This window comes from Eptatretus burgeri, chromosome 10, assembly GCF_056783735.1.
Source record: "Eptatretus burgeri isolate ZD-2024b chromosome 10, Ebu_testis_v1, whole genome shotgun sequence".
NCBI lineage: Eukaryota > Metazoa > Chordata > Myxini > Myxiniformes > Myxinidae > Eptatretus > Eptatretus burgeri.
Genome location: NC_140970.1, coordinates 100,145,158 through 100,170,657, shown reverse-complemented (window position 1 = coordinate 100,170,657; position 25,500 = coordinate 100,145,158). Strand labels below are relative to the sequence as shown.

Genomic DNA, 25,500 nt, shown 5'->3' with positions numbered 1-25,500 from the left:
CGCATTTTCAGTACTTTTCATTCAAATGGATACAGAGTAGTTATCAGTAGATGGAACTGGATGAGATTTGATATGCATAATCTTAAGGTGATTCCCTATCCGCTATATGACATCCAATTTGCTCTATTTCTTTTAGTTTCCATGCTCGGCGACCCATCGCCGCCTACGTGTGTGTGTGTGTGTGTGTGTGTGTGTGTGTGTGTGTGTGTGTGTGTGTGTGTGTGTGTGTGTGTGTGTGTGTGTGTGTGTGTGTGTGTGTGTGTGTGTGTGTGTGTGTGTGTGTGTGTGTGTGTGTGTGTGTATGCATTTATATATTTTTACACATTTATATTTGTACATATATATTAATTTATTTATACAAATATATATATATATATATATATATATATATATTTGTATAAATATTGCATTAGAGCAATATATATTGCATTAAATCAGACTTTTTCCACCTTTTTTACACATTGTAACCCACAACTTACAAGTGAAAAATAAATTCTACAATTTTCAGAAAATTAATTTAAAATATATTTTAAAAACTTGAATATCCTTGTTGGTAAGTGTCCACCCCCCTTAGTTGATAGCAATTACAGCTGTGAGTATGTTGGGAAAGGTCTCCACAACTTTGCACACCTTGATTCGGCAATATTTGCCCATTCTTCTGAACAAAACTGTTCAAGCTCAGTCAAGTTGTGTGGGGAGCGTTGATGGACAGCAATCTTCAAGTCTTGCCACGGATTTTCGATTGGATTTCGGTTAGGGCTCTGACTGGGCCACTCAAGAACATTTATATTTTTGTTCCTTCGCCACTCCAGTGTTGCTTTGGCTGTGTGCTTCGGGTCGTCATGCTGAAAGGTGAACTTCCATCCCAATTTCAACTTTCTTGCAGAGGGCAGCAGGTTTTCCTCAAAGATTTTTCTGTGTTTTGCTCCATCCATTTTTCCTTCCATCCTGACAAGTGCCCCAATCCCTACTGATGAGAAACATCCCCATAACATGATGCTGCCACCTCCATGCTTCATAGTCGGGATGGTATTCTTTGGGTGATGTGCTGTATTGGGTTGTGCCTAATATAACTTTTTGCATTTTGGCCAAAAACTTCCATCTTGGTTTCGTCAGACCACAAAACCTTTTGCCACGTGGCTTCAGAATCAACGGAGTGCTTTTTGCACACCTCAAATGGGACTCAGGGTGGGCTTTTTTTGAGTAATGGCTTCCCTCTTGCCATCCTACCGTACACGCCAGACTTGTGGAGTGCTTGGCATGTTATCACATACACACAGTGACCAGTCTTTGCCATAAAGGTCTGTCGCTCTTTCAAATTTGCTATTGGCCTCTTGGTGACCTCACTGATCAGTCTCCTTGCTTGGTCATCCTGTTTGGAGGGACAGCCTGATCTTGGCAGGGTCATGGTGCTACCATACATCTTCCAGTTCTTATTGATTGTCTTGACTGTGTGCCAAGGGATATTCAAGGCCTTTGAAATATTTTTATACTCATCCCTGATCTGTGCCTTTCCACAACTTTATCCCGGTCGTCTTGTTAAAGCTCCTTGGGGCTCATGGTTGAGTCTTTGCTGTGAAATGCACTACCCAGCAGAGAAAACCTCCAGGAACAGCTGATTTTATTCTGAAATAATCATAATCAGTACAATTTAACACAGGTGGAGGCCAATTAACTTGGTGTGTGATTTTGAAGGTGATTGGTTTTACCTGAGATAATTTATAATTGTTTGCAAGACCAATCAGCTAGTCCCTCCAATTACAGATGAGATACTTGATTGGGTATTGTTTTCATTTATGTGTTAACTGCTATTGACGTTGCATGTGGTACATGCTTGGGAGCCTCGGTGGTTTGCGTTTTTGTCTCCGCTGTCGCTGATGATTCGCCAACAAGTGATGAAACCTGTTGGGCAGCAAAGAGGGTGTGTTGCATTGGGATTCTCATGTATATACTATTTGTGAATGTTTTACCTTATGTTGGCTAGAAAAGCATGGGAGGAGTCTATTTATTTGTTTATTTATGTATCTATATATCTGCTTCATTATGGATAGATATTACTGTTTCACTTTGGTGTAAAATATAAAAGTGTGTCTGAATCCTTTGTTCATGTTTTGGTCCAAATACTTAATATTGTGCTTGTTTGGTTGCACTTGTAGTCGTGACAGCAGCCCAAGCAAAAAACCTGATTGATGCAGGAGTGGATGCCTTACGAGTTGGCATGGGCAGTGGATCTATCTGTATCACGCAGGAAGGTAAGTCCATTCAATCCCATTAACATTCCATGTCTTTCTTTTGCAATCCTAAAAACCTTGCAATGCTTGTTTTTTTAATGTTAATTAATATAGCATATAATGTTGTGAAGTTTGTTTCCCAATTCATGTTTTCCATTTCGGTGATGATTTGTTTGGCAGGATTGTACTTCATCAGGGGAAAGATTATCTATTCTTGAGGAATGGTACTTCTTGCTTTGGTAGTTCTTTTCTTTGTTGAATCAAGCAATTTCATTTTTAGTGCTTTTCTTTTTGGATTAATAGCTCATTGTTTTATAAAAGACATAAAACGTCATAGCCCTCGTCATCTTCGTAATTTTGCTTAACGGAGTTCAAGGGCTAGCCCATATTTGTGTACGACTAAAATGGCCACCAGTCTACCAGTCGGCCATCTTTGATCAGATCACAAAATAAAGTGAGGTACTGTACACGTGTATGCAATCATGTACTGTTCTTGTGCCAAGTTTGAACAAAGTTGCACCATGCATGTCAGAGAAATGGTTGGGGACACGTTCAAGTAAGAAAATGGCCACCAGTCTGCCATCTTGGATCTCATCTTGAAAAAAAAATTACGTGCATATGTAAGCCATCATTCTTTATCTGTATGCCAAGTTTGAACAAGATCGGTAAATGCATGTCGAAGAAAGAAATGGAGGACGTGTTCGACACAGAGTTTGTTTGCTTTTTTTACAACTAAAATGGTCGCCAGTCGGCCATCTTTGATCACATCACAAAACAAAATGATGTGCATATGTATACCATCATGTGTTGTCTTTGTGCCAAGTACGAATAAAATTCCTTCATACATGTCTGAGATATGGTTGCGGACGCACGTACGCGCACACGCATGGACACAAATCGAGACCAAATCTCCACATCAGCCCCCGTTTCGGAACAAGTCCAACGGGGGCTAATAATGTAATAAAGAGCAAGTGTATAAAGATCAGGTTTGAAGAAATTTTAAAACTGCATCTGATTTGGCCATGCAACTTTCAAAAGGCAGTTTGAGTTCGACAATTCAGGAGTGTATCTGCAAATGGTCATTTTCATCCTCGTGCGAGACCACGAGTTCCGTGAGATGTCCATTGTTTGATCGCAGCATTTTCACAGCGGGGTAAAGTGCGATTTGATAAATGTTGGCTTGAACGAATTTATTGGCTTCATACAAACTGTACATGCAGTTCTATTCCTCTTTAGTATGCAGCATAAAGCTGTACGAGTAGCATCATTGGCTGAGGGCACGGCTGTGCTGCTGATGCAGTCAGTGCCTCCTCGAGGTTAGAGCAGAAATTTTGAATTTGTTCAGTGCCGGCGACAGCTTGCTTACTCTTCACGAAGGACACCGTGCGATCTTTAACGTCCACCAATGAGTGCTGGCTGATGGGACATCCGTTTAACATCCATCCGAGGGACGGCACACACATTGATGCCTCGCCCTGCCTGCAAGACACCAGGATGGTAGTTTGTAGCTGAGACGAGATGCTAGACAGCTCAGAGGCGAGTGTGCTACCTCGATGCCATCCTGCTAGCCGACCATTCTATTAAATTATGCACTCTGAGGAGCCTGTTGCGTTGTTCACAAGACTCGGTGGTGTAATGGTTAGAGCCGTCCGTCTGAGAGGTCGGTCATTTGAGCCCTGGCTGAGTCCTACCAAAACCTTTAAAATGGTGTGTGCTGCTTTCTTGCTTGATGCTCAGCATTTGCAAAGGATAGTACACGGGCAAACAACCATACATTGGCAACCATTGCAGAGGCTTCATTGGTCTCATGGCCTCCTCTTGCATTGAAGTTCTTTGGAAGTGGACTCGTTATTGGTTCATGAAAAAGTAAGTGACCACTGTATTCGTTATTGGTGTGTCTGTCTGTCTGTCTGTCTGTCTGTCCCTTGCATAGCTCCGTGGGTTTTGAACCGATCCTGATAAAATTTTGGTGGGAGGTTTATATCATGATCTCATTGTGTTTTCCTGAGAATGGGCGTGGTGCGCCCATTATGGGCGGAGTCATGCCCAAAAAACATGTTTTTAGGGGTTGCCGATTTCAATTTGCATCTTCTCCGAGGGGGTTTGTCGAATCTGGCAGGGGTTTCGGTATTTGGTTAGCCCAATGGCACCTGCATAGCCCCACGGAGCTCGATTTTTCATTTTCGTCACAAGGTCACGAACTTAGAAAATTGTGAATTTTGACATAAAAATCATACGACCACCCAAACTTTGAGAGCAAGGATGACAATATTTTTTTTATGCATAATCTTGAGGTCATTCCCCACCGAAAGTCTTGAAACCATTTTGCTCTATCTCGAACACCTTGCCCGTGGCGCCCCCTTCAAGTTTGTTTTTACGCTGATTTCATCAAAGTATGGATAATCCGAGGAGTGCGAAATGCCCTATAGCCTATATGACGTTATATTGTTCCTGGAATGTTCCAGAGGAAGTTTTGCACCAAAGGTCATAATCCTTGACCTTTGACCTTTAAAGTTGACAAAGGTGAAGTTTTCAAAGTTGTGGGAATTGAACCGGGTTTTCGACCTTCTTCGATGAACTAACTCCAATAAGCTATAGCACGTATCCTGTTTCCTTATTTTAATGTCCACAACATTGTTTTGTGACCTCTAAAGGTTATGCAAAGGTCAAATTTTGAAAGTTGTTGAACGAAACCGGGTTTTTAACATTTTGCAGCTAATAACCTGTCACTCGTATCATGTTGATAATTTTTAAAACTTGGTCAAAAATTATCACATTGTCTCATCCTTGACTTCTGAAACAATCTACATCGTCAAATACCGCTCGTGAACCATCGTCGTCTTCAGACTTGTTATTACTATTATCATAATTTTAACTTTGTGTGAGAAAGGTTGGTTCAATTTGATCAGATCATATTGCCCATTTGATAACTTCTCATTCTTCCATTTATAAAGACCCAAACTATTTATTCAATACATAGTCATATAGAACTTTGAGATCAAGTTTAATGTTGACCTGAAGAGGCTGAGTGATTCGATACTTGGTTTTGTTCATAAAGTGTAAAAAAAACTGCATTTTTTTTTTTTTTTTTTTTTTACTGAAAAATATTTTGCAGTCGTTGTGGTTGTTGCTCAAACTGCGTCACAAAGTAATTAAAAGTGTGTAGGATTCTTCTGATGGGATGGAATCCTTGCATCCTCTTTTTCTTCTACCATTTTGTTTTTTTCCCCTTCCCTCTGCCAAACGTTGATTGTTTTTCTCTTGCCTCGTGTGATAACTGAACTTATTGTCACAACTACAAACGTAATTTCATACACCACAGAGGTGGCGTTAGTTATTTGGGGGCCCCATGCAAAATGCAATAGTAGCCCAGTGGGGCCCCCTGTGAGTCCTCTCAATCTGTCGTAACATGAAAATACGCATTTTGGTGTCCGTCTGTCTGACGTTGATGTATTCAGTCGTTACTTATGCAATCTCGACCAACTAAACTTGCCAAGGGGACGACGGATCATAAGGCAAAGGTTGTAACGACTTTGCCCCCCCCCCATTTGGCCCCCCTCACCTGGGGTTCCCAAGGTGGGGCCACACAGATTGTCTTCGTAAATGTGTTCCATGCAGCACCACTCCCGTCGGTGATGGGAGAGGGTATTATGAGTGACTGCTTCATTGTTTTATGCGATGAGAATAACAGTTACCCCATGATCTCACCCGACACCGCCAACCATGTACACGAACTCGTGCAAAAAGCTTATCCGGGGGTGTGTTCCATTAGCAATCGGCTTGCGATTGCTTACCTAGCCAGCCGTTCCTTGTCGGTGTTTTTGCTTGAGTGCTTAAGCCACTTGGCGAGCACTCTCCAAGCTGATTGGTAATTGAACACGCCCCAGCACATGTGCTTGACCGAGGATTCTTTTGTGGTTCTGTTGTTTGTGCAATGTAAGAAATTTAATTTCGGATGATTTTTTTTGTTGTTGTTTTTGTTTATTTATTTATTTATTTATTTTTAACCCTTTTCCCCTTTTTGTTTTTTTGTTCCCATGGGTTTGTCCATTTACTAATGAGGCCTGGGGGATTGTTTTGTGATTGTACAATAAATTGTCGTGTGTATTTGTTAAACAATGTCTATGTATTCATCTGAAGAATTAAACAAGTTTTTTTTGAGATCCATCCTCGGGGGCCACGTCTCAAAGATTGTGAACCACGATTGGTCGTGTGGGGGCCCCTTGTTATCTTCGAGCCCTGTGCAATTGCATGGGTTGCATGCCCCTAACGCCACTTCTGATCTACCGTTGATTTTTAAATCTGGAAAGCAGTTTTTAAATGATGCAGCTTTCCCTGGTATCACATTCCAGCAACCAGAAATGAAAGAATGCCTCCCTGGAGCTGCTCAAACATTTGGACCACTGCACCATCCTCGTCAGAGATTGCTACAAAAAAAAAAAATTTCATCGTGTCCCCCCCCCCACCTCCTCTCACCCGCCTGTCAAATGCATGGAAATGCCAATAATTTCCCATTATTTGTGGTTGGTGTGTATGATGAAGCATAACATTGTTCCTGAATCGTCATCATTTTACCAAAGAGTTAATTGTGAGAAATCTGCCTCATCCATTTCCTTTTGTCTATGTGAGGCTAGATCCTCTTGGGTGGGACGAGTCGTCAGTGCTGCTTTCTCTTTGTGGTTGCAGTGATGGCTGTGGGTCGGCCACAGGGCACAGCCGTGTACAAAGTGGCTGAGTATGCAAGGCGCTTTGGCGTACCTGTGATTGCCGATGGTGGAATTCAGACTGTTGGCCACATCATCAAGGCACTCGCCCTCGGAGCATCCACCGGTAAGTGCACCCAATGTTTCCGTCAGTTTCGGCCTCTTATCTTTCATTGGTAACTTCAATCATTTACGTTGAGGTCTGTTATCTGTTTTACCAGTCCGTTTGAACTTTGCTCGGTTTATGTTCAGCAAATTGTATGCAAAGTCTGAACCCAAATTCCCATTTCCAACACTGTGACTTTCCTATATGATCAATACGGCATTGCACACGTACTCTCAGAGCATCTCTAAAGAATCTTCTTCACCCAACCATTTCCATTTGCGGTGAAAGACAAAAGTTAACAAGAGGGGGAGCACTCGGTAGAGTGCAAAACCTCCGCCGCCAATACTGCTGGGTCACTTAAGTGAACCTGATATCCTATTCATTGCAGGTCAAAACGGATCAGACTCTACTGAACCACGATTGAATAAACTAAACTAGATCGACGCGCATGTAGAAATGCCAAAAAAAAAATCGAAATTTTTTTGAAAAAAAGTTGCAAAATTTTCTTTTTTTTTTTCCTCTACCAAATTTTTTTTTTTTTTGGTTGGAAATCACTTAAAACATGTAGAAATGCAAAAACAAAAATTCAAATATTGTTTCAAAATGGCTGCTATAGCAGCCATATTGGACTTTGGACCAAGTCCAAAATCTAATGGCATGATCCTTGGACCATACCTAATCCCCCCACCAAGTTTCGTCGAAATCAGTTGAGTTTTTCCGTAATACTGTTCACAAACAAACAAACAGACAGGGGTGAAAACAGTAACCTCAGTCCATCTTCGATGGCGGAGGTTAACAAATGGTGCCTTTATGCAGTTGAGATAGAAAATCTACATGTTCGGTGATCTGCGTGTGTATTTACCTTTCACGGAAAACCAGTAATCGTATCTCAGGTGATTTAATTTTACTGTCATTTGAATAAAGTGCATTGACCCCAATTGGGATGGTAATGACCGAAGGTGAAGGTGGTTATGTTTTCACCCCTTTCTGTTTGTCTGTCTGTTTGTGTACAAGATATCTCAAAAAGTTGTGGACAGGTTCGGTGTGTGACAAGGACGAACTGATTAGATTCATGTGAATATCCGCATTCCGGATCCAGATCCGACTACTAAAAATTTTTAAAGTGATACTTCACCATTGAGAGACGGGGCCAAAAAGGATATCTAGCACGATGTCTCAAAAAGTTGTTGACGGATTCGGACGAAACTTGGTGGACAAGTTGGGTGTATGACCACGCCGAATTGATTCGATTTTGGTGAAGATCTGGTTCCGGTTCCAGATCCGGATCTGATAATTTTTTTTAAGCGATTCTTCACCATTGAGAGATAGAGCCAAAAATGATATATAGCACGATATCTCAAAAATGTATTGGGTTTGATCTGTTCTCGTGGATCAGGCATGACAGGCCGGAGGTATGCGCTCTACCGAATGCCCTTCTAGTTGTGACTGTAAAGCCGCTCTGACCCTTCAGATTTTCACTCTGTTAGACGGCACATTTTCTATTATGACAGCGATTACCATAGTAACGTTTTTGATGATGCAGGCATGATTATCGAGGACCAGTTTGTCACGAAGAATGTGGAAAAATGCAACTTGTCGTTTACCGAATCTGCACTTAATTTGCTGAACAACATTTGTTTGCTAAACCAGTGCAGATTCAACAACCGACGACACCATTCGGCAAGAATCGACACTTCTGTTCATTGTTCAGGATCCAGAACTTTTATGAAGTGTTTCTTCATTGTTGCATTTTTATTTGTCCAGTGGATTCTTGTAATTAAAACAAATATTATTTGTGACCCATTTTAAAATGAATGTCGATATATAATCGAGGGAATGTATCGAGCCTATGTATGTATGTTTCATCTGCTCTTCCGAGAGGATTTGACCGAGGAAGCTGAAACGTTCAGGGATTAATGAGGGCACCCTGAAGTAGTGAATGTGTACGTTTCGTTTGATTCCATCGACTTTTGAATTTTTATTTTTATTTTTTTGCCATTCTTGCCATTTTCTTCCATTAGGGAGGGGTGGGGTGAGACTGTAATTATATGAGCTATCTAACCACGATGTATTATTTATATATATATATATATATATATATATATATATATATATATATATATATATATATATATATATATATATATATATATATATATATATATATATATATATATATATATATACACATACTATGTATGCATGTTTTTGCCAGTGATCAAACCCACCCAGGGTTATTTTTTATTTCCAGGAGTGATTGAAGCAGTGGTCTGTTGCCTATACACCCCCTAAATAAAGGGAGTGTCCGAAGAACGTATTGCATGCTTGAGCAAGATCGCCCGTAGAGCGGGTACTCTGCTTGTGCTTATTATCAATTGTAATATCTAATTTCCTTATTTTTCAATTTTCTCCTCAAAATTAGTCTTCCATTGAGCCTCTTAGGGTGGTGGGCTTGGGATCCTAGGATCCTGAGTTCAAATCCAACTTTCTGTTGAGTTAATACCAGGTGGGGTTGAAACTTCCTGATATCCTTCTGAGGTCAGCAAAATGAGTGCCAGCTTGCTGGTATCCTGTGTCGGAGTGGCGACCCGTCCAGGATTGTGTCCAATGGCCAAGGAGACTGCTTTGGCAGCACCAACGCTCTGCACAGAGTATGGTCCTGATGGATGGATTGAGCCTCGAAACTCTAAAGTATATCTCAAGAAAGGTTCAATGTTGTGATAATCGTGTTGATGTTTGTTTGTTTGTTGTTTTTTTTTTTCTTTTTCTGAAACTCGATGCCCTTCCAGTGATGATGGGCTCTCTCCTTGCTGCTACATCCGAGGCTCCTGGTGAATACTTTTTTTCGGATGGTGTTCGTCTCAAGAAGTATCGTGGAATGGGGTCTCTGGATGCAATGGAGAAGAACAAAAGTAGTCAGAATCGTTATTTCAGGTTTGAATTGTAGTATCACAAAGCAAACAACCTGGAGTCAACGATGTATTAAATCTACACATTATTATTATTACATTTTTTTTTTTTTTTTAAAGGCTAAAATTTTAATCCCGCTCTCCTCTCCCACCTCCACGCCATCTTTCCTTCTGTCCTCAGAAGGCCCCCAACATTTAATTACCTTCTCTTATTTTCTCCTCGTACCCCTTTCCACTGCATTTCTCAATTTACACCCAACCTTCTCCTCCACCCTCCCATGTGTGGACAACCCTCTACACAAGATGCTAATTCACATTCACCGCAACACCTGGGTAATGGACGAAGCATGCAAATGTGGTTGCTGCGACTGTGAATAAGCATATTATGGTGGTTTGATTTGCAAAGGTGCCAAGTGTTGACCATGCCCTTTTTTTGTGTGGCAGTGAGAATGACCAGACAAAGGTGGCCCAGGGAGTTTCAGGCTTGGTGCAAGATAAGGGTTCCATTCACAAGTTTGTGCCTTATCTGTTGGCTGGTGTACGGCACGGTTGCCAGGATATCGGTGCTAAGAGTCTCTCTGTGTTGCGGTGAGAACAACATTTGGGAACAAGGTCATTCAAAGGGTGGATGACGAGTGCTAATGGGACTCCAGTCGGTCAGTTATGTTGGTGTAACGTTCTGAAGTGCTTCGCATTACTTTCCACCAACCTCTTCTTTTTTTTTAACCTCTTTTCCAACCTCTCCCATGCAGTGCGATGATGTATTCTGGGGAGCTGCGATTTGAGAAGCGCACCATGTCTTCACAGGTGGAAGGTGGCGTACATGGACTCTACTCGTAAGCAAAATCTTGTTTGTTTGTTTTTTAATATACACAAGATCAGGGCTCGTGGAAGAACAAGTGACAGAGAGTAAAAAGATAATAAACTGACAGTGGGGAAACAGTTGCACACAAGCAAAGGAACAAACAGCCAGAAAAAATGAGTGAGGTCGGAAATACAGCAGCTTGCAAGTAAAAGATTTGGTTAAGTATGGTTAATGGGGGTATCAATAGTAATATCTAATTTCCTTATTTTTCAATTTTCTCCTCAAAATTAGTCTTCCATTGAGCCTCTGAGGGTGGTGGGCTTGGGATCTTAGGATCCTGAGTTCAAATCCCACTTGCTGTTGAATTAATACCAGGTGGAGACTTCAGATATCCTTTTGGGGACCCTCGAGGTGCTGAATGCGGCGTCAGAGCCGCTGGGATTATGGGTTTCCTCGGTCAAAACGAAGATCCAGGCTTTCAATGACATCTTGGATGCTGCTATCCTGTCTGTGCCTGTTTGTGGTGAGGATGTTTAGGTTGTGGAGAGATTCACTTACCTTGGCAGTGATATTCATGTCTCTGCTGGCTGTGAGTCAGAAGTCAACAGATGTCTGGGTCAGGCATGGGGAGTCATGGATTCACTGGATAATGGGGGTGGCGCTGCCGGTACCTGTGCGGGAGGATGGAAGTCCAAGTTTTCAGGTCCTTTGTGCTTCCAGTCTTGCTCTATGGATGTGAGACTTGGATTCTGACCAAGGATCTGAGACGGAGACTTAATTCCTTTGGTACCAGGTCTCCTTGGAGAATCCTTGGCTATCGCTGGTCGGACTTTGTGTCCAACGAGTGGTTGCTGAGAGACTCAAATGAGATTTGTTACCTACATAGTCTGTGAGCGTCGGTTGCGGCTGCATGGACATGTGGCTCGTTTTCCTGACGCTGATCCTGCTCACCAGATTATCTCAGCGAGGGAGTCTCATGAGTGGAGAAGGCCAATGGGCCGACCACGTGTCTCGTTGCAGCAGGTTGATCGGCATCTCAAGGAGATGGGAATGGACCAGGCATCTGCCTGGCGGATGGCCAGACGGAGGCCCGTGGAGTACCGGTGGAAAGTGGACGCAGCGACGTGCTGCTCTGGCGCATGCTCCCATACCTGACCTGACCTGAATGGGGGTAGATTGTGAGTAGGGATAGGGGTGACATGGTGGTGTGGTGTGCTGCCTGACTCCCCCTCCTCCTTCGTATACAGCACACAGCTGTGGGGAGCATCATTGGCTGAGGGTGCGGCTGTGTCGCTGATGCAATGCCCATATTACCAGGACACTGGTAGTCATTTCACCGACCTCAGAAGGATGACAGGCTGAGTCAACCCCACCTGGTGTTAATTCAGCGGCTGACGGCGGCTCAAACTCGGGACCCAAAGATCCCAAGCCAGCCACCATGACCGCTAAGCCAACACCAGGCATAGCCACCTGCCTGAATTCTTGGACACAAGGGTGGAATTGAAAGGCCTCAGAATGACTGTTCCACAAAAAGAGGAGAAAAAATAAACGATTGTAGGTGTGGTGTGCAGTAAGCCTTGATTTTTGAGAGTTGAACCAGAAGGGGGTTACTCGGAAAATGCATCGTGCATCTTGGAGTTGCCGGAGAAGGTCTGATGGCTGAAAAAGCAGAGGGATCTATACCGAGGAGCAGCCACTGCCCTGTTTTTAATATGAAAGCAACAGGCCTTGTGTTTCTACAATTTAGATGTGCCAGACTGGTAGTTGGTGCAAATTGAGCCATACCTGCATTATGTATGGCACAGGAAATGAAATGGTTACATTGAGGACTTCCAAACTGAGACAAGGGAATTGGAGAGCATAGAGGGTAGAACAATATTGGGAAAATAAAATACACGAGGTTGGGAAGAAATTGAAGGAAGCAGAGGGGCATGCACGGTACATGCAGGGTCGAAAATTTTGCCACTTTTTATGATGTAATAAATATATGGCCCTTTGAAGCACTCTCACTCAGCATGGAACAAGAATTCTTCGGGCCACAGTGATCAAACGGAAGACCAAGAAGGAACCCGAAGAAGTAAAGAACAAAGATGGAGTCATTAGGAGGAACCTGAATTCGGATTTCAGCCGCTACTCCATTACCCTCAAACCCTTGCAGGAGCGGTGGTTTCTATATCACGATTAAACCACATCTCTTGCTATCTTGCAGCATCATATCAGAGATTGGAACACGTTCTTTCCTCGAGCACTGAAACCAAATGATTCCTTCATAGCTGCTGTGAAGACGGAGAGGGGCGTAAGTGTTCTGTGTGTGTGTTCCAGACTTTATTTGGATTCGCCAATTTTCTCATAAGATTCCTTTGTCCTATTACCATCAAATTTGCCGTGTTTTGGAATCGTTGCCTTGCTGGAAGATTAATTTTTGTCTGATAAGTTGCGTTCCTGTGGGAGTGGCATCATCAATAAGAATCTTCCTTTGCATGTCAGCAGTCAGGTTTCATCGATTCTTATCAAGATCATTTACATAATTGGCCGAGATAGAGCCTCGAGCTTGCACCAATTATCCACAGTGCTTCGCTGCACACGATGTACCTTAGTCCAGCCACTTGATGTCCGTGTCGTGACGACAGGAACTACTCGAGTTGATATACGCAGGCCACATTGGTCCACACATGCTGACCGGAAAAGAGATTGTGAGCTCCAATCCGTGAGCACTTGCTCATTGACACTGCTCTCATCATCATTCTCGTATCGAAAGCGTGCAAAACTTTGATACCGATCAATCCTCAATCCGATCAGAGGGGCGAGGATACCGGAGCAATCACATTCAAGCAAGCTCCTGAAGAGGAGACGGTCGATCTCTCAGTCCATATGGATGAGGAAGAAATTAATATCATGAGGAATTGAGGCCTGGAGCCATTATCGATGATTATCTGATTTTCAGGCAAGATAACCCCGTCAGATGTGAACTCGTCACAAATTCTGAGCAACGTACGGGGACAGAGCGATGTCCGTGCAGGATTTGCGTATAGCTAAGCTTCAGTTGCAGTATGTGACAATGATAGACATTGTGAGAAGGTTCATGTGAGCTGAACAAACTGGTGACTGAAAAGATCACCTGCAGACCAGGTATGAAATGCTGCCATGTCTGGCTTCTGCCGGACACAATATATACACAAAATCGCTTCATGTATATCTTCAGTATAGAACACCCTGATGTCTATTCACAGATCGAAGATGGCCTACATGTAGTACAGAGAGCAGACAGGTATTGGGCTGGATTATCAGATGACCTCGTCCTAGAACAAGTTCTGATGAGAAGCTTGAAGACAACCGGTGGTCTAACGAGGGGATGAGGCATGTCAGCAGCACAGCACTCTGTCTGGGTGTTGTCAAGGCCCATGTGTGCTGAACTGAATAATTCAGTCCAAGAGTTCAGCTCCGTGATGTACGAAACAAGTGAGCAGCACACGGACCCATCTAAAAAGAAAACCTTGAACGCACCAGGACCAGGTGATTGACTTGTCTGATGTGAGGGACATTTTGGCCTCCCTTTCCCTGAGAATTCCATTCAGTAGCAAGCCCACATTGAATAGTATTGCCAGTGGTATGGTATTGTTGCAGGGAATGATGTGAACGTAGACCATGCGAAAATCGTTGGTGAAAAGATCACGATTCCATGAAATGACAGGGTATACTTTAATACATATTTCGGAAGAGGGATCAAGCCGTGACACTTAGATGAAAATCGCTGATCAGAACCGATAATGATGAGGTTCAGATCGACACCCAACTTCTGTTTCAGAGACCAGTTTAATATCGCGACTCAGTCTGGTGATCTCGCTGACTCTTTCAAGCACGAAGTTTATAGCTTCCCATCTACATTATTCAGAACAAAGAATGTTCTGTCACCTGCTGACATGTAGAAGTTGGTGAAGTCCATTTGGGATTCCATTCCGTTGGATGAAATGTGGTCCTGACGTGATGACTGTACACCATGTGCTTCCTGGATGGTGGTGCCCTGCTGCATATAATTCCGTGGGACCAAGTGGATACATTTGAATCTATCGCTCAACATTACTGCCATTATGTGCTGAGGTTTGGGAAGGTGACGGCAATCTTCGACGGCTACATGGAAGGTCCTTCAACAAAAGACTGTGCCCACTTGAGCAGATCCACCAGCACTGTGGGAAGCAAGGTGACAGTTCCTTCAGAGAAGTGGCAGAGAGGTTGGACGATCGCAAGTCTCCCCAGTCAGACATTGCTTCTGCTGGTGAGAAGGCACTCAACATAGTATGCAGTGGAAAATTGACTGAGGAGCTCAACTTGATGTGACACAGAAAGTACCTCAAACTTATTGCTGTGATTAAAGTGCAAATCCATCCATGAATGTTGGCACCTACATCGTCAGCTGCCAAATACCGGTCTCCGCGTGCATCACCAAGTACAAACATGGAAAGGATGCTCTCTTGATCCTTTGGAATGGGGATGGAGGATCACTGGTGGGATGATGGTGCCCATCCAAGCAGACTTAGAAGCGGCTCCCATGTCTTTGTAAGTGCCGTAAGCAAGAACTGGATTACACTATTGCTTGCTCTGAGTGTTGGGGTGTCTGTGATAATTGTTCTGTCGGTGAAGAAGACCCCCCCCCCACACCAAAAAAACCCCAGACTATCATGAGTAACCGAATACATGTTGCAACGTTGACTCCCCGAGTACTCATGTGCATTCCATCATCAAAGCTCTTGAATGTGGTGATTCTGTTGTTAAAACTTGACCATATACCTGTATTGTGGAGCACAGTACGAGCTTCCAAGCTTCGCGTCATTACTGGCACTATGTGGTAGGGGTACACTGAATTCATGTATAAGGAAGTGATTTAGCTTTTTAGATGAAAGATTGACCTTCAAAACATTGGTACATTGACCTGATTCTGCCTAATCCATGGGCATTCATGTTTTGGAAATGGTCTGAAGGTCAAGAAATTGACCCCTTGTGAAATAATTTTTCCACTAAATATATTTTTCTTGATTTTTGATATGTAATTCTTTGGTGGATTATGATTTTTTTTTTTTTTAAACCTTGAACAATTTATGTTGCAACCAGAGAGAGTTCCTAGAATGCGATACCCCATGCAGTGTTCAAATATATACTTCAATTAAAAAAAATTCAGATCGATGAAAAACAAATAAAACAAAAAAAAACTGAACTTTAGCACGACTGAAATGGTCTTATACACCTCCCTTATACATGACAGAAGGAAATAGACACCTTAAATTTATTCATTTCATCTGTATAAGGCAGTTTTACTCAGTGATTTGTACTAATATTTGACTATTTCTTTGCAGAAACTAATTCCTGTGTCTTGTGCGACAATTAACTATGCCTCGAACCCAGGGAGCACACAAACTTTCTGATTTGCAAAGATGACGAATTGTTGGCCATTCAGAAGGTGGAGTCAGCCAGCGTCGGATAACGCAGAACGTTGGCATTCCACTTTCTACGGTCAGTCGGGTGATTTGTTAGGCAAGGAGTCCACAGCTTCCCGTTCTGGTTGATCTTGGGCCCTCAAAAAGGTGTCTTAGAGCTGTCAAGCGGTCCATTGAGAAAACTCCCCGTTGCAAGGTAGCAGATGTTGCAGAGGAGGTACAGGTTAGCTCAAGAACTGCCGTGCGGTATCTTCATCAACGGGGCTACTATGGGAGAGCAGCTCAGAGAAAGCCTCTTCTTAGACCAGCCGACATTGAAAGGAGAAAGAAGTGGACTGACGAGATGGCCAACAGACCCTTGGAGTTTTGGGAAACTGCCATTTTTTTCAGACGAGTCCAAATTTGCTCAATTTTCTGACAGTGGACACATATGGGTCTGGAGACTTCCCAGTCAAGAGTTCTCTTTGAACTGATTGCAGCCAACTGTCAAACAATGTGGTTTTTCAGTGATGGTGTGGGGAGCAATCTGGAGCACTGGTCGGTCAGAGCTTGTGGAGTGTGTTGGCAACATCAACTCTACGATATGCATTTCTATCCTTGAGGATGGACTTCTCCCTGTCTTCTCCACTCGTCAGATGGTAAAAAAAACAACACTCTGTTCATAGAAGATGGAGCTCCATGCCACACTCCAAAAAAAGACAAAAGAACAGCAGGACAGAAATGGGATCAAGTGACTTCCATGGCCAAGTCAGTCTCCTGACATGAATCCCATTGAACACCTCTGGGCCATATTGGATCGAGATATGTGGAAATAGTCCAGGAAACCAACATCATGGGCAGAATTATTAAACCCTTATCATTGAAACCTGGGCAGAAATCCCACAAGAGAAAATTTCAGAACTCGTTAGTTCTATGTCTGAAAGAGTAGAAGCGTTGAAATCTACAAATGGCAAGTCTACCAAATACGTGTGTGTGTGTGTGTGTGTGTGTGTGTGTGTGTGTGTGTGTGTGTGTGTGTGTGTGTGTGTGTGTGTGTGTGTGTGTGTGTGTGTGTGTGTGTGTGTGTGTGTGTGTGTGTGTGTGTGTGTGTGTGTGTGTGTGTGTGTGTGTGTGTGTGTGTGTGTGTGTGTTAAAATGGATCAAATGTTCTTAAAATGTTAAATAAATAAATTATTTGAAAATCATGGTGTCTATTAACTTCTGTCATGTCTCTGTTTAATTAGAAGACATTGAGTCACAGTTTAGGTGATGTAGCTTTATTGATCACCAACGAACGCAGTGTCGAACAGCATCGTATATGGCCGTATCGGCGGCCTCTTCTCCACCCTATTACTGTACCCTCTCACATGCCATGCTCACTTCCCAGGGGCTGCGCATGACTGCCCCGCTTACATACACCACCCAATGGAACATGTCCAGGTACTGCAAAACTGGAGGTTCTTCGAAGCATTATGAAGGCGATTTGTGGTATCGTGTTAAAGTATATAATTAAGTTTAAATAAAGGTGTATAAATAAATTAATTCCTTGTTTTACCGCCATTTTACCCAGCGTCTATTATATCACCCTATCTAACACGTGTGACTCGTGCCTGTTTGTGTCCTTTTTTGACAGACCTCTGGGAGCTTGTACCTGTTACTGTGTTTGAGCCTGGGGAGTAACTGTTGAAAGCTTTCTGTCCGGGTTCTTCCCGACATGTTTGTTCTTTGTTCCTTTCACATTTCTTTCGAAAAAAAATTTCTACAATTCTCTTTATTCATTCTAATTCTTGCTTTTTCTTCTCTTTCATCTCTCATACTCTCTATTCCTCTCTGTTTATCTATCTCTCTCAGGAGAAGTGAATTCTTGCAGGAATTTTTCTGTATCGCTCGCTTGGCTGTGCCTGGATGGGTTTTGAGGGTTGTGGAGTCACGGCCGAGACCCGAATCCCATCCAGGTTCCTCGTGATGACTCCATCTTCACTTACTACTTTTTCAGGTTCTTTCTTGGTCTTCCGTTTGATTAAATACAGTACGTTTCCTCTTTGGAATTAGTTTAAATTTTGTTTCGTTGCCAGGTAGGCAGATGGAGGAAAATCTTATCTCTCTCCCCTCTCTGCGCGTGTGCAATCAGGCCAAATTCAGACGAACATGCTAAAACGGCAAACTTGTCTTTCGATTCATGTTCAAAATGTAACATTCATTTTAAATCAGTTGCTCCTCAATCATAAACTGATAAAACAGACAGACATGAACCAATTTCTTAACCCCGCTTTTCACTTTGCGTGCGTAGGGTAATTAGTGTTTAGTAATATGTTTTCACTGGATTACACTGACCATTTCGTCCTGAAAAAGTGAGGAAACCTTCCATTGAAAGGTTGTTCTTGATTTTGTATCTCCAGATCTTGTGGAGTCTGAAACTCGAGGATGCCAAACTCACACCCTCGAGCATTTTGCAGAAATGGCTGGTTTCTATGGTAACAATTCCCCTCCATTTGAGCGTAAATGGGAAAAAAAACCTGCAAATATTGCCAACTATAACTGATATATTTAATAAGGATTCCATTTCTGTCTTCTGACACGAGGAATCCATTTGAGGCATTATGGTGATAATTAAAGGTCAATTTCTTACTCTAATACCAAGGTCAAACCAAAAATATGCTGATTTGAACCTGGTTTTTTGTTTTCTTTGTTTGTTTGTTTTTTGTTCCATCAAATGTTTTATCAGTGTTGTCCAATATACAAATATGGGGAGCATGTGCCACAGCGCGTCGCTGCGTTTACTTTCCGCTGGTACTCCAGGAGTCTCCGTCTGGCCATTCCCCAGGCAGATGCCTGGCCCGTTCCCATTTCTTAGGGATAGGACATTCGAGGCACCCACCCAAAAGGACCATGTAAACGTGGTCTCCTCTCAAAAAAGCCTCCAATGAAGGTCCATCTGGTAAAGACGATGCCACATCCAGAAAATGCCATTGTACGTCGCGAGCATAGTTCCAGATGGCAACAATCCTTGCAAACTACAGATGGAGCAGCCAATCACCTTCTCTCTCAGCTCTAATATACAAATGCAGAACAAAGATAAGCTTGATCAAGCAATCCACCCAGAGGTGTCCTGTGCATGAGGTACAAGTGTGTTCTCATACCTGCTCCAGATCTTCAACAGTGGTTTTCCCTGATTGAATGAAAGGCTCCATCAGCGCCTCCACCACCATCCTCAAACCATCGAGTGCTTTTGGCCACGCCTTCCTGAGCAACATGTGAACAACATCAAATTCAGCACTGAGGATCTCTTCCAGGCCGCTGCTACACATTAGAGTGCCATTGCATCCACCAAAGGACATCAAAATATGCAGGCCTCCTGTATGGATTATCAGATGCTTTGATGTATCAGCACTCGCACTCATATATTCTGCATCATGTTGATGAGTGTAGTCAGAACGGTGTTCAGATGGAAGGGTGGACAATCTATTACTGGACCAAACCGATATTTTATTGCTTTCCGTTACTTAACACCACTCTCTTTCGTGGTAGCAGCCATGAATCCAGAGTATTCTGCTTTTGGGCCATCATCAAGTGTGTGTTCAATGACAGCTACCAGCTCGACATCAGATTCTTGAGCACCTATGATGCTGTTCATATCATCTCATCAGGTGACTGGAGAAGACCTTCATGGACTTCAAGTGCAGGGGATTTGGCTTGTTTCTGACCATTGAAGTGATATAACTCTGTAGGGGGCAAGATCCTTCAGTTTCCATCGTTCATGTCTTGTTTAGAGAGATGTGGGATCTTGGCATAAGGGAGGCAATCCTCAGATTATGTTGACAATAGTCATTAAAAACTAGTCCAGGACCATAATTTTTTGTGAATAGCATGCATAGCTTATCAATGCTGAAATGAAACCAGAAATTGTATTTTTCAACACCAAGTCAGGTAAGGACAGTATGGGAGCATGCGCCAGAGCAGCGCGTCGCTGCGTCCACTTTCCACCGGTACTCCAGGGGCCTCCGTCTGGCCATCCCCCAGGCAGATGCCTGGCCCATCCCCATCTCCTTGAGATGCTGATCAACCTGCTGCAACCATGAGGTATGTGATCGGCCCATTGGCCTCCTCCACTCACGAGGTTCCCTCACTGAGAGAATCTGGTGAGCAGGGTCAGCGTCAGGAAAACGAGCCACATGTCGATACAGCTGCAGCTGATGCTGAAAGACGATGCAGGTAACAAATCTCATTTGAGTCTCTCAGCAACCGCTTGTTGGCCACAAAGTCCGACCAGCGATGGCCAAGGATTCTCCAAAGAGATCTGGTACCAAAGGAATTAAGTCTCCATCTCAGATCCACTTGATAAGGGTACTGAATCCAAGTTAGAAAATCTAAAACCATGAATACTATGTTAATCTAAAGGCCATTATAGAAGAGAATGAAAATGTAAATATGCAGACAGCTGGATAACATGCAAGCATCGATAACATGCATACCACCGAGTGTTTGCTGAATTCCACTGCCATGCATTGAGTTTCGCGGTTTCTATTGGGTGTGAACACTTGAAGATCAAAATTGTCAAACAATGAATTGATTTGATCTCTGGTGTTCAACAGACCCTTATAAGCATTTCTGTCTTTCACATTAACCTTCGCAGCAGACTTTTTGAACCTGAGAACATCATCACAGGAGCTGACGTAGCCACTGCCATGGAGGATGTCAATCGGCTCTCCTGATCCAAATCGATATTTTACAGCTAGCAAGCCCAAGTGTGGTTCAATTGAAAGTTCTAGTTATTAAACCTTGGATTGACTGGGCCAGAATGAGAGAATCCCATAAAAGTGAACCGCTTGTAGCTTCAATCGACTTCTCAAAAGTGAAGTTGCTGACGTCACAAGTCACACCTTTATTATTATTTTTTTTTTCCTTTTGTTGCCCCTCTTTTGAAATGGTCTTTATAATGTCAAAGACAAGGTCACTGTCATTTGCTGCCACTAATTTCAAAGTCTCTGCAAGATACTTCTGCAAGCACAGTGTAGTAGTGTTGTGTCATAAGTATTCTGAGAGTCGAAGATTCAATGGAGCTGCAAAGGTTTTATTCCACCAATATCCAGAAGGCATATTCCGCACATCCTCTCCACACTCCTTCCTTAACTCATCTCTGCCGAGCCAGCCCTTACTCTCCACTGTCGCCCTCTGCTTCCACCATATGCACAATACCACATATTCCCCTTTCTTTAGCTGAATGCATACTGTAACTCAGTGGACAACTGTATATAGCAGTTAACTGGAGGATAAAATGTAGCAATGCTATGGCGTGAACTAACCAGAGAACAACTCTTTGATTAACCATCACTTTTAAGCCGAGTATCCATGTTAACGTAGAAACACTATTTCGATAAGCATATTTATGGCACCGCCAGTTAACGACTTTACAGGTTCAGGAACCTGTTGTTTGAGTACAAGCAATAATAAGTATGGCAACAGTTTGAGTACAACGTGGGATGTCAAGGGCAGCACCCTGGAAGAGCCCAGAAAATGCTCATTCCTCTCATGTCATGGGCTTTCTGACTCCATCAGTAACGGGTGCACCATCAACAGCCGTACGGATCGCTGAAACAATCCGATGTGAACCAATAGCACAAGAAACCCTCACAAAGTGGTTCCTTCACACTGGGAGTTGCAGCAACACCTGCAAGTGCTCTGTATGGTCCAACTAAAGGCCCAGTCACACCTTGACGTTTTAGCCAGCAATGGCAACGTATTAAAATGTATGTAAAACGCTGGCTTACGTTGAACTTTTGATGTTTTTTTTTAAAGATTCGGACGTATTCATAGCGACTTGGTCTTATGCATAACGTATTAGTAACGGACACAGAACGTTTCGTTGTGTTATAGATAACTTGTACCAACGAATGCTGAACCTGTTGTCGGCCTACACAACCTATGCCCAACGATAGTCTTACTTATGCATAGCGCGCTGCACGCATCGCCGACGATGACGGGGCGTAGGTTATGAAAAGGCTGCCACACAACGATTCAAATCATAACTGCCGCAGAAATGGAAGTGTCAACATCGCAGTCACACCTTGGCGATCTTGCCAGCATATGCCACCCTCTGAAAAATGCGTCTAAAACGCTGGCGCACGTCGAATACGGTATGGGTAAGTTTTGGTATGCGTGAATAGAACGCTAAAGTACGCCATCATACGTCGTAGTAAGTGGAGTACGTCTTGTAATTTTGAACATGTTGAAAATTTTATGACGTACTTGCCGTATGACACACGCTCCACATGCGATGGGAATAAGTTGTACGCACGATATGCGATCGTTGACACACATCGACACACGTTACTTGTAAGGTGCTCATAAGTCGAAACACGTCAAGGTAATTGTTAGCGTCAGTGTTCCAGACTCCCGGTTTTTTTTTTTTCTTCGGTATGACTGTGTTCAGTGTACAGTGCGGTTATGATTTAAATCGTTGAGCGGCAGCCTATTAATTATATTATATTATAACCGCACTAGAAATCGAAGTGTCAAAATCACCATCATACCAAAGGAAGGAAGAAAAAGAAAAAACTAAAAAAAAAAAACAGGGAGTCTGGAACACTGACGCCAACCATTACCTTGATGTGTTTCGACTTATGAGCACCTTACAAGTAACGTGTGTCGGTGTGTGTCACCGATCGCGTAACGTGAGTACAACACGTAACTCATAGGTTAGAAATAAGTTTCGGGTACGCTAAACATTACCTCGACGTGTTTCGACTTATGAGTAACTCACAAGTGACGTGTCAACGATGGCGTGACGTGCCTACAACTAATGGCCAGCGTTATGCGGAACGTGTGAGTCATACGCTGGCATAAGTCTTAAAATTTCAAGCATGGAAAATTTGAGGACAACCGAAAAGTACAACGTTTAAAGCCAGCGTACAACGACGTATGGCAGTGTTTTTCAGCGTGCTCTCAATGTTATCAAAACTTACCCATAACGTATTCGACGTGTACCAGCGTTTTAGACAAATTTTCCAAAAATCGGCATAAGCTGGCTAAAACGTCAAGGTGTGACTGGGCCTTAACACCGCAGTGCCTGACCAGGTATGCCAGGTTGTTGTTTTTTTTCTCAGCAGAGACGGATTGTAGGTTGCATCAGTGGCAAAGCCGCATCCTTTGCTACTCGCAGGCATATGCAGCATACAAAAGAAGCGTCCTCATCTTGATGATTGTCCAACATGGGTTTTGATGCCTTTTAAATGGTTTTGCAACAAGGCAATAAAATGTTTTTAAAATAATTTGCAGTAACCTTTTGTGTGCTCAACTCGTTCACCAGTGGCTATTGAAGGCTGTTTTGTATTTTTATTGGTTGAAATGATTGTAATTGTCATGATTATTTTTCAATCAGAAAATGTTTTTTAAAAAACATAAAACTTTCCCCGGTTGACACACCATTAAGGGGGGAGTAACGGGGCCATTGAAATAGAAGTAGTAGTGGAAAGCCATCATGCTCCATCCATAAGACCTACTCCTCATCCCCTTGTGTATTGTTAATCACCCCACGCAGGTAAAGCGATAAGTGGGGTTAAGCAATTGGTTGATGTCTGTCCTCTGTCCACCAACGTTGATTTATGATCGACAAACAACTTAATGTAAATTGAATGTTATATTTTGATCACGAATTGGAAAAACGAACCTGTAGTGCATCACTACTTTGGCTCTGAATTTGTCCTGATCACACACGCACAGCGAGGAGCGAGATAATATTTTTATCTTGCCAAAACGAAGTTTTTGCAAGATATGTTGATCAGCTTGTATGTTTTTTTGTTTGTTTGTTTGTCTGTAATCACGTATAAAAAATTCTGCAGAGCACAGTTATCATTGGAAATTTTTGTAACTTCGCATATCAGAGGCCTATAGAGGTCCCTTTCAGTGCATAAAATTTTGAAGGTCAAGGTCAAAGGTCAAGGTCACTTTGTCGCAAATCAGGGGAGTCAACGAAACCCTTATTTTTTGAGTAATTTTGATCGGATCGTCTTCAAACTTCATGGGAATATAGTTCATGGTCTGGTGCTCAGCTGATTAATTTTTGGTGGCGATTGGCATTGACCTTCATGTTATTATTTTTTTTTTCGGTCTGTAATTACGTATAAATCACTCTGCAGAGCACAGTTATCATTGGAAATTTTTGTAACTTCGCATATCAGAGACCTATAGAGGTCCCTTTCAGCGCATAAAATTTTGAAGGTCAAGGTCAAAGGTCAAGGTCACTTTGTCGCAAATCAGGGGAGTCGACGAAACCCTTATTTTTTGAGTAATTTTGATTGGATCGTCTTCAAACTTCACGGGAATATAGTTCATGGTCTGGCGCTCAGTTGATTAATTTTTGGTGGCGATTGGCCTTGACCTTCATGGTTGGCGCCTGAGGTCAAACATATTTGACCCCAAGGTCAAATTTTCAAGTTTTAGGAACCATATCGTGTAGTACCTCAAATTGAACACCTCTGAGTGCTTTCTAGATATGTCAAGCTTGAGACGTTATGACGTCATTTGGTGACGTTATGAGGCAAAAGCATATTTTTCATGGTTACTCTGTAGAACGATTCTCATCGGAATCTCTCGTAGGCAGATATTCCTCAAGGAGTCGCTCCTGGTGGATAGCAGCTCTGTTCACCTCAGTGTGAACTTAAAGAAGTCACACGTGGTCACCTTTTGGCAAGATACGGGTCACCCTGCGGGTGACATTGGTTTATTACTCTGTTTGCCTGTCTGACGGTGAAACAAAATTGAAAATCATTCCCACCAGGAAATTTAGTTTTTAAGGACATCATAAAGAACACGAACAACAGGCATGAAGAACAAATGTAACATGTTAGATAAGGTGGTGTAATAGCCTCTGCATCAACGGCGGTAAACTTCAGGATTTTATTTATACAGCCTTTAAAATCATTTTATTTCAATTGAATTATATACTGGAACACAAGGCAAGGTAAGGTGTTCTATGAACTGACCAGTTGTAATTGTGTTTTTTTTTCAAAAAAAAATTTTCTTGTATGATTATAACTTCCTGTCCCTCTCGTCCTTGATGTTTCCAGATATGAGAAGCGGCTGTACTGATCATCACCAAGACCATGTTCCTGAAACAGTATTCGCTGAACTCTGATCCTCACCACATTATTCTTGTACATTTGCAGGAATGAATGGAGTTGTCACATTCAGCAATTGTTCCCCTCCTCTTTTCTACCCCCTCCTAATGTTGCTAATTTTTAGTTTTGCAAAATTTTTCTTCCTCTGGCTGAGCAGACGCAGTCTTCTAATATCCTCGATTTCTGAGTGGATTTGCTCTCCCGGGGATGTCGTAAACAAAA

General features: G+C 42.7%; 1 protein-coding gene across 1 annotated transcript in view; it reads left to right on the top strand.

Moving 5' to 3' along the window:
• The window catches only part of LOC147019276 (inosine-5'-monophosphate dehydrogenase 1-like), a 315,330-nt gene that overhangs the window by 289,192 nt on the left and 638 nt on the right, over positions 1 to 25,500 (top strand). The window contains exons 2-7 of the mRNA XM_085899653.1: positions 2,157 to 2,252; positions 6,918 to 7,061; positions 9,830 to 9,974; positions 10,394 to 10,537; positions 10,702 to 10,785; positions 25,228 to 25,500. The exon at positions 25,228 to 25,500 is cut by the window's right edge and continues 638 nt beyond it. Coding sequence (XP_085755779.1) covers positions 2,219 to 2,252; positions 6,918 to 7,061; positions 9,830 to 9,974; positions 10,394 to 10,537; positions 10,702 to 10,785; positions 25,228 to 25,249 — 573 coding nt within the window. The 5' untranslated portion in view covers positions 2,157 to 2,218 and the 3' untranslated portion in view covers positions 25,250 to 25,500. The remainder of the gene's footprint in view (positions 1 to 2,156; positions 2,253 to 6,917; positions 7,062 to 9,829; positions 9,975 to 10,393; positions 10,538 to 10,701; positions 10,786 to 25,227) is intronic.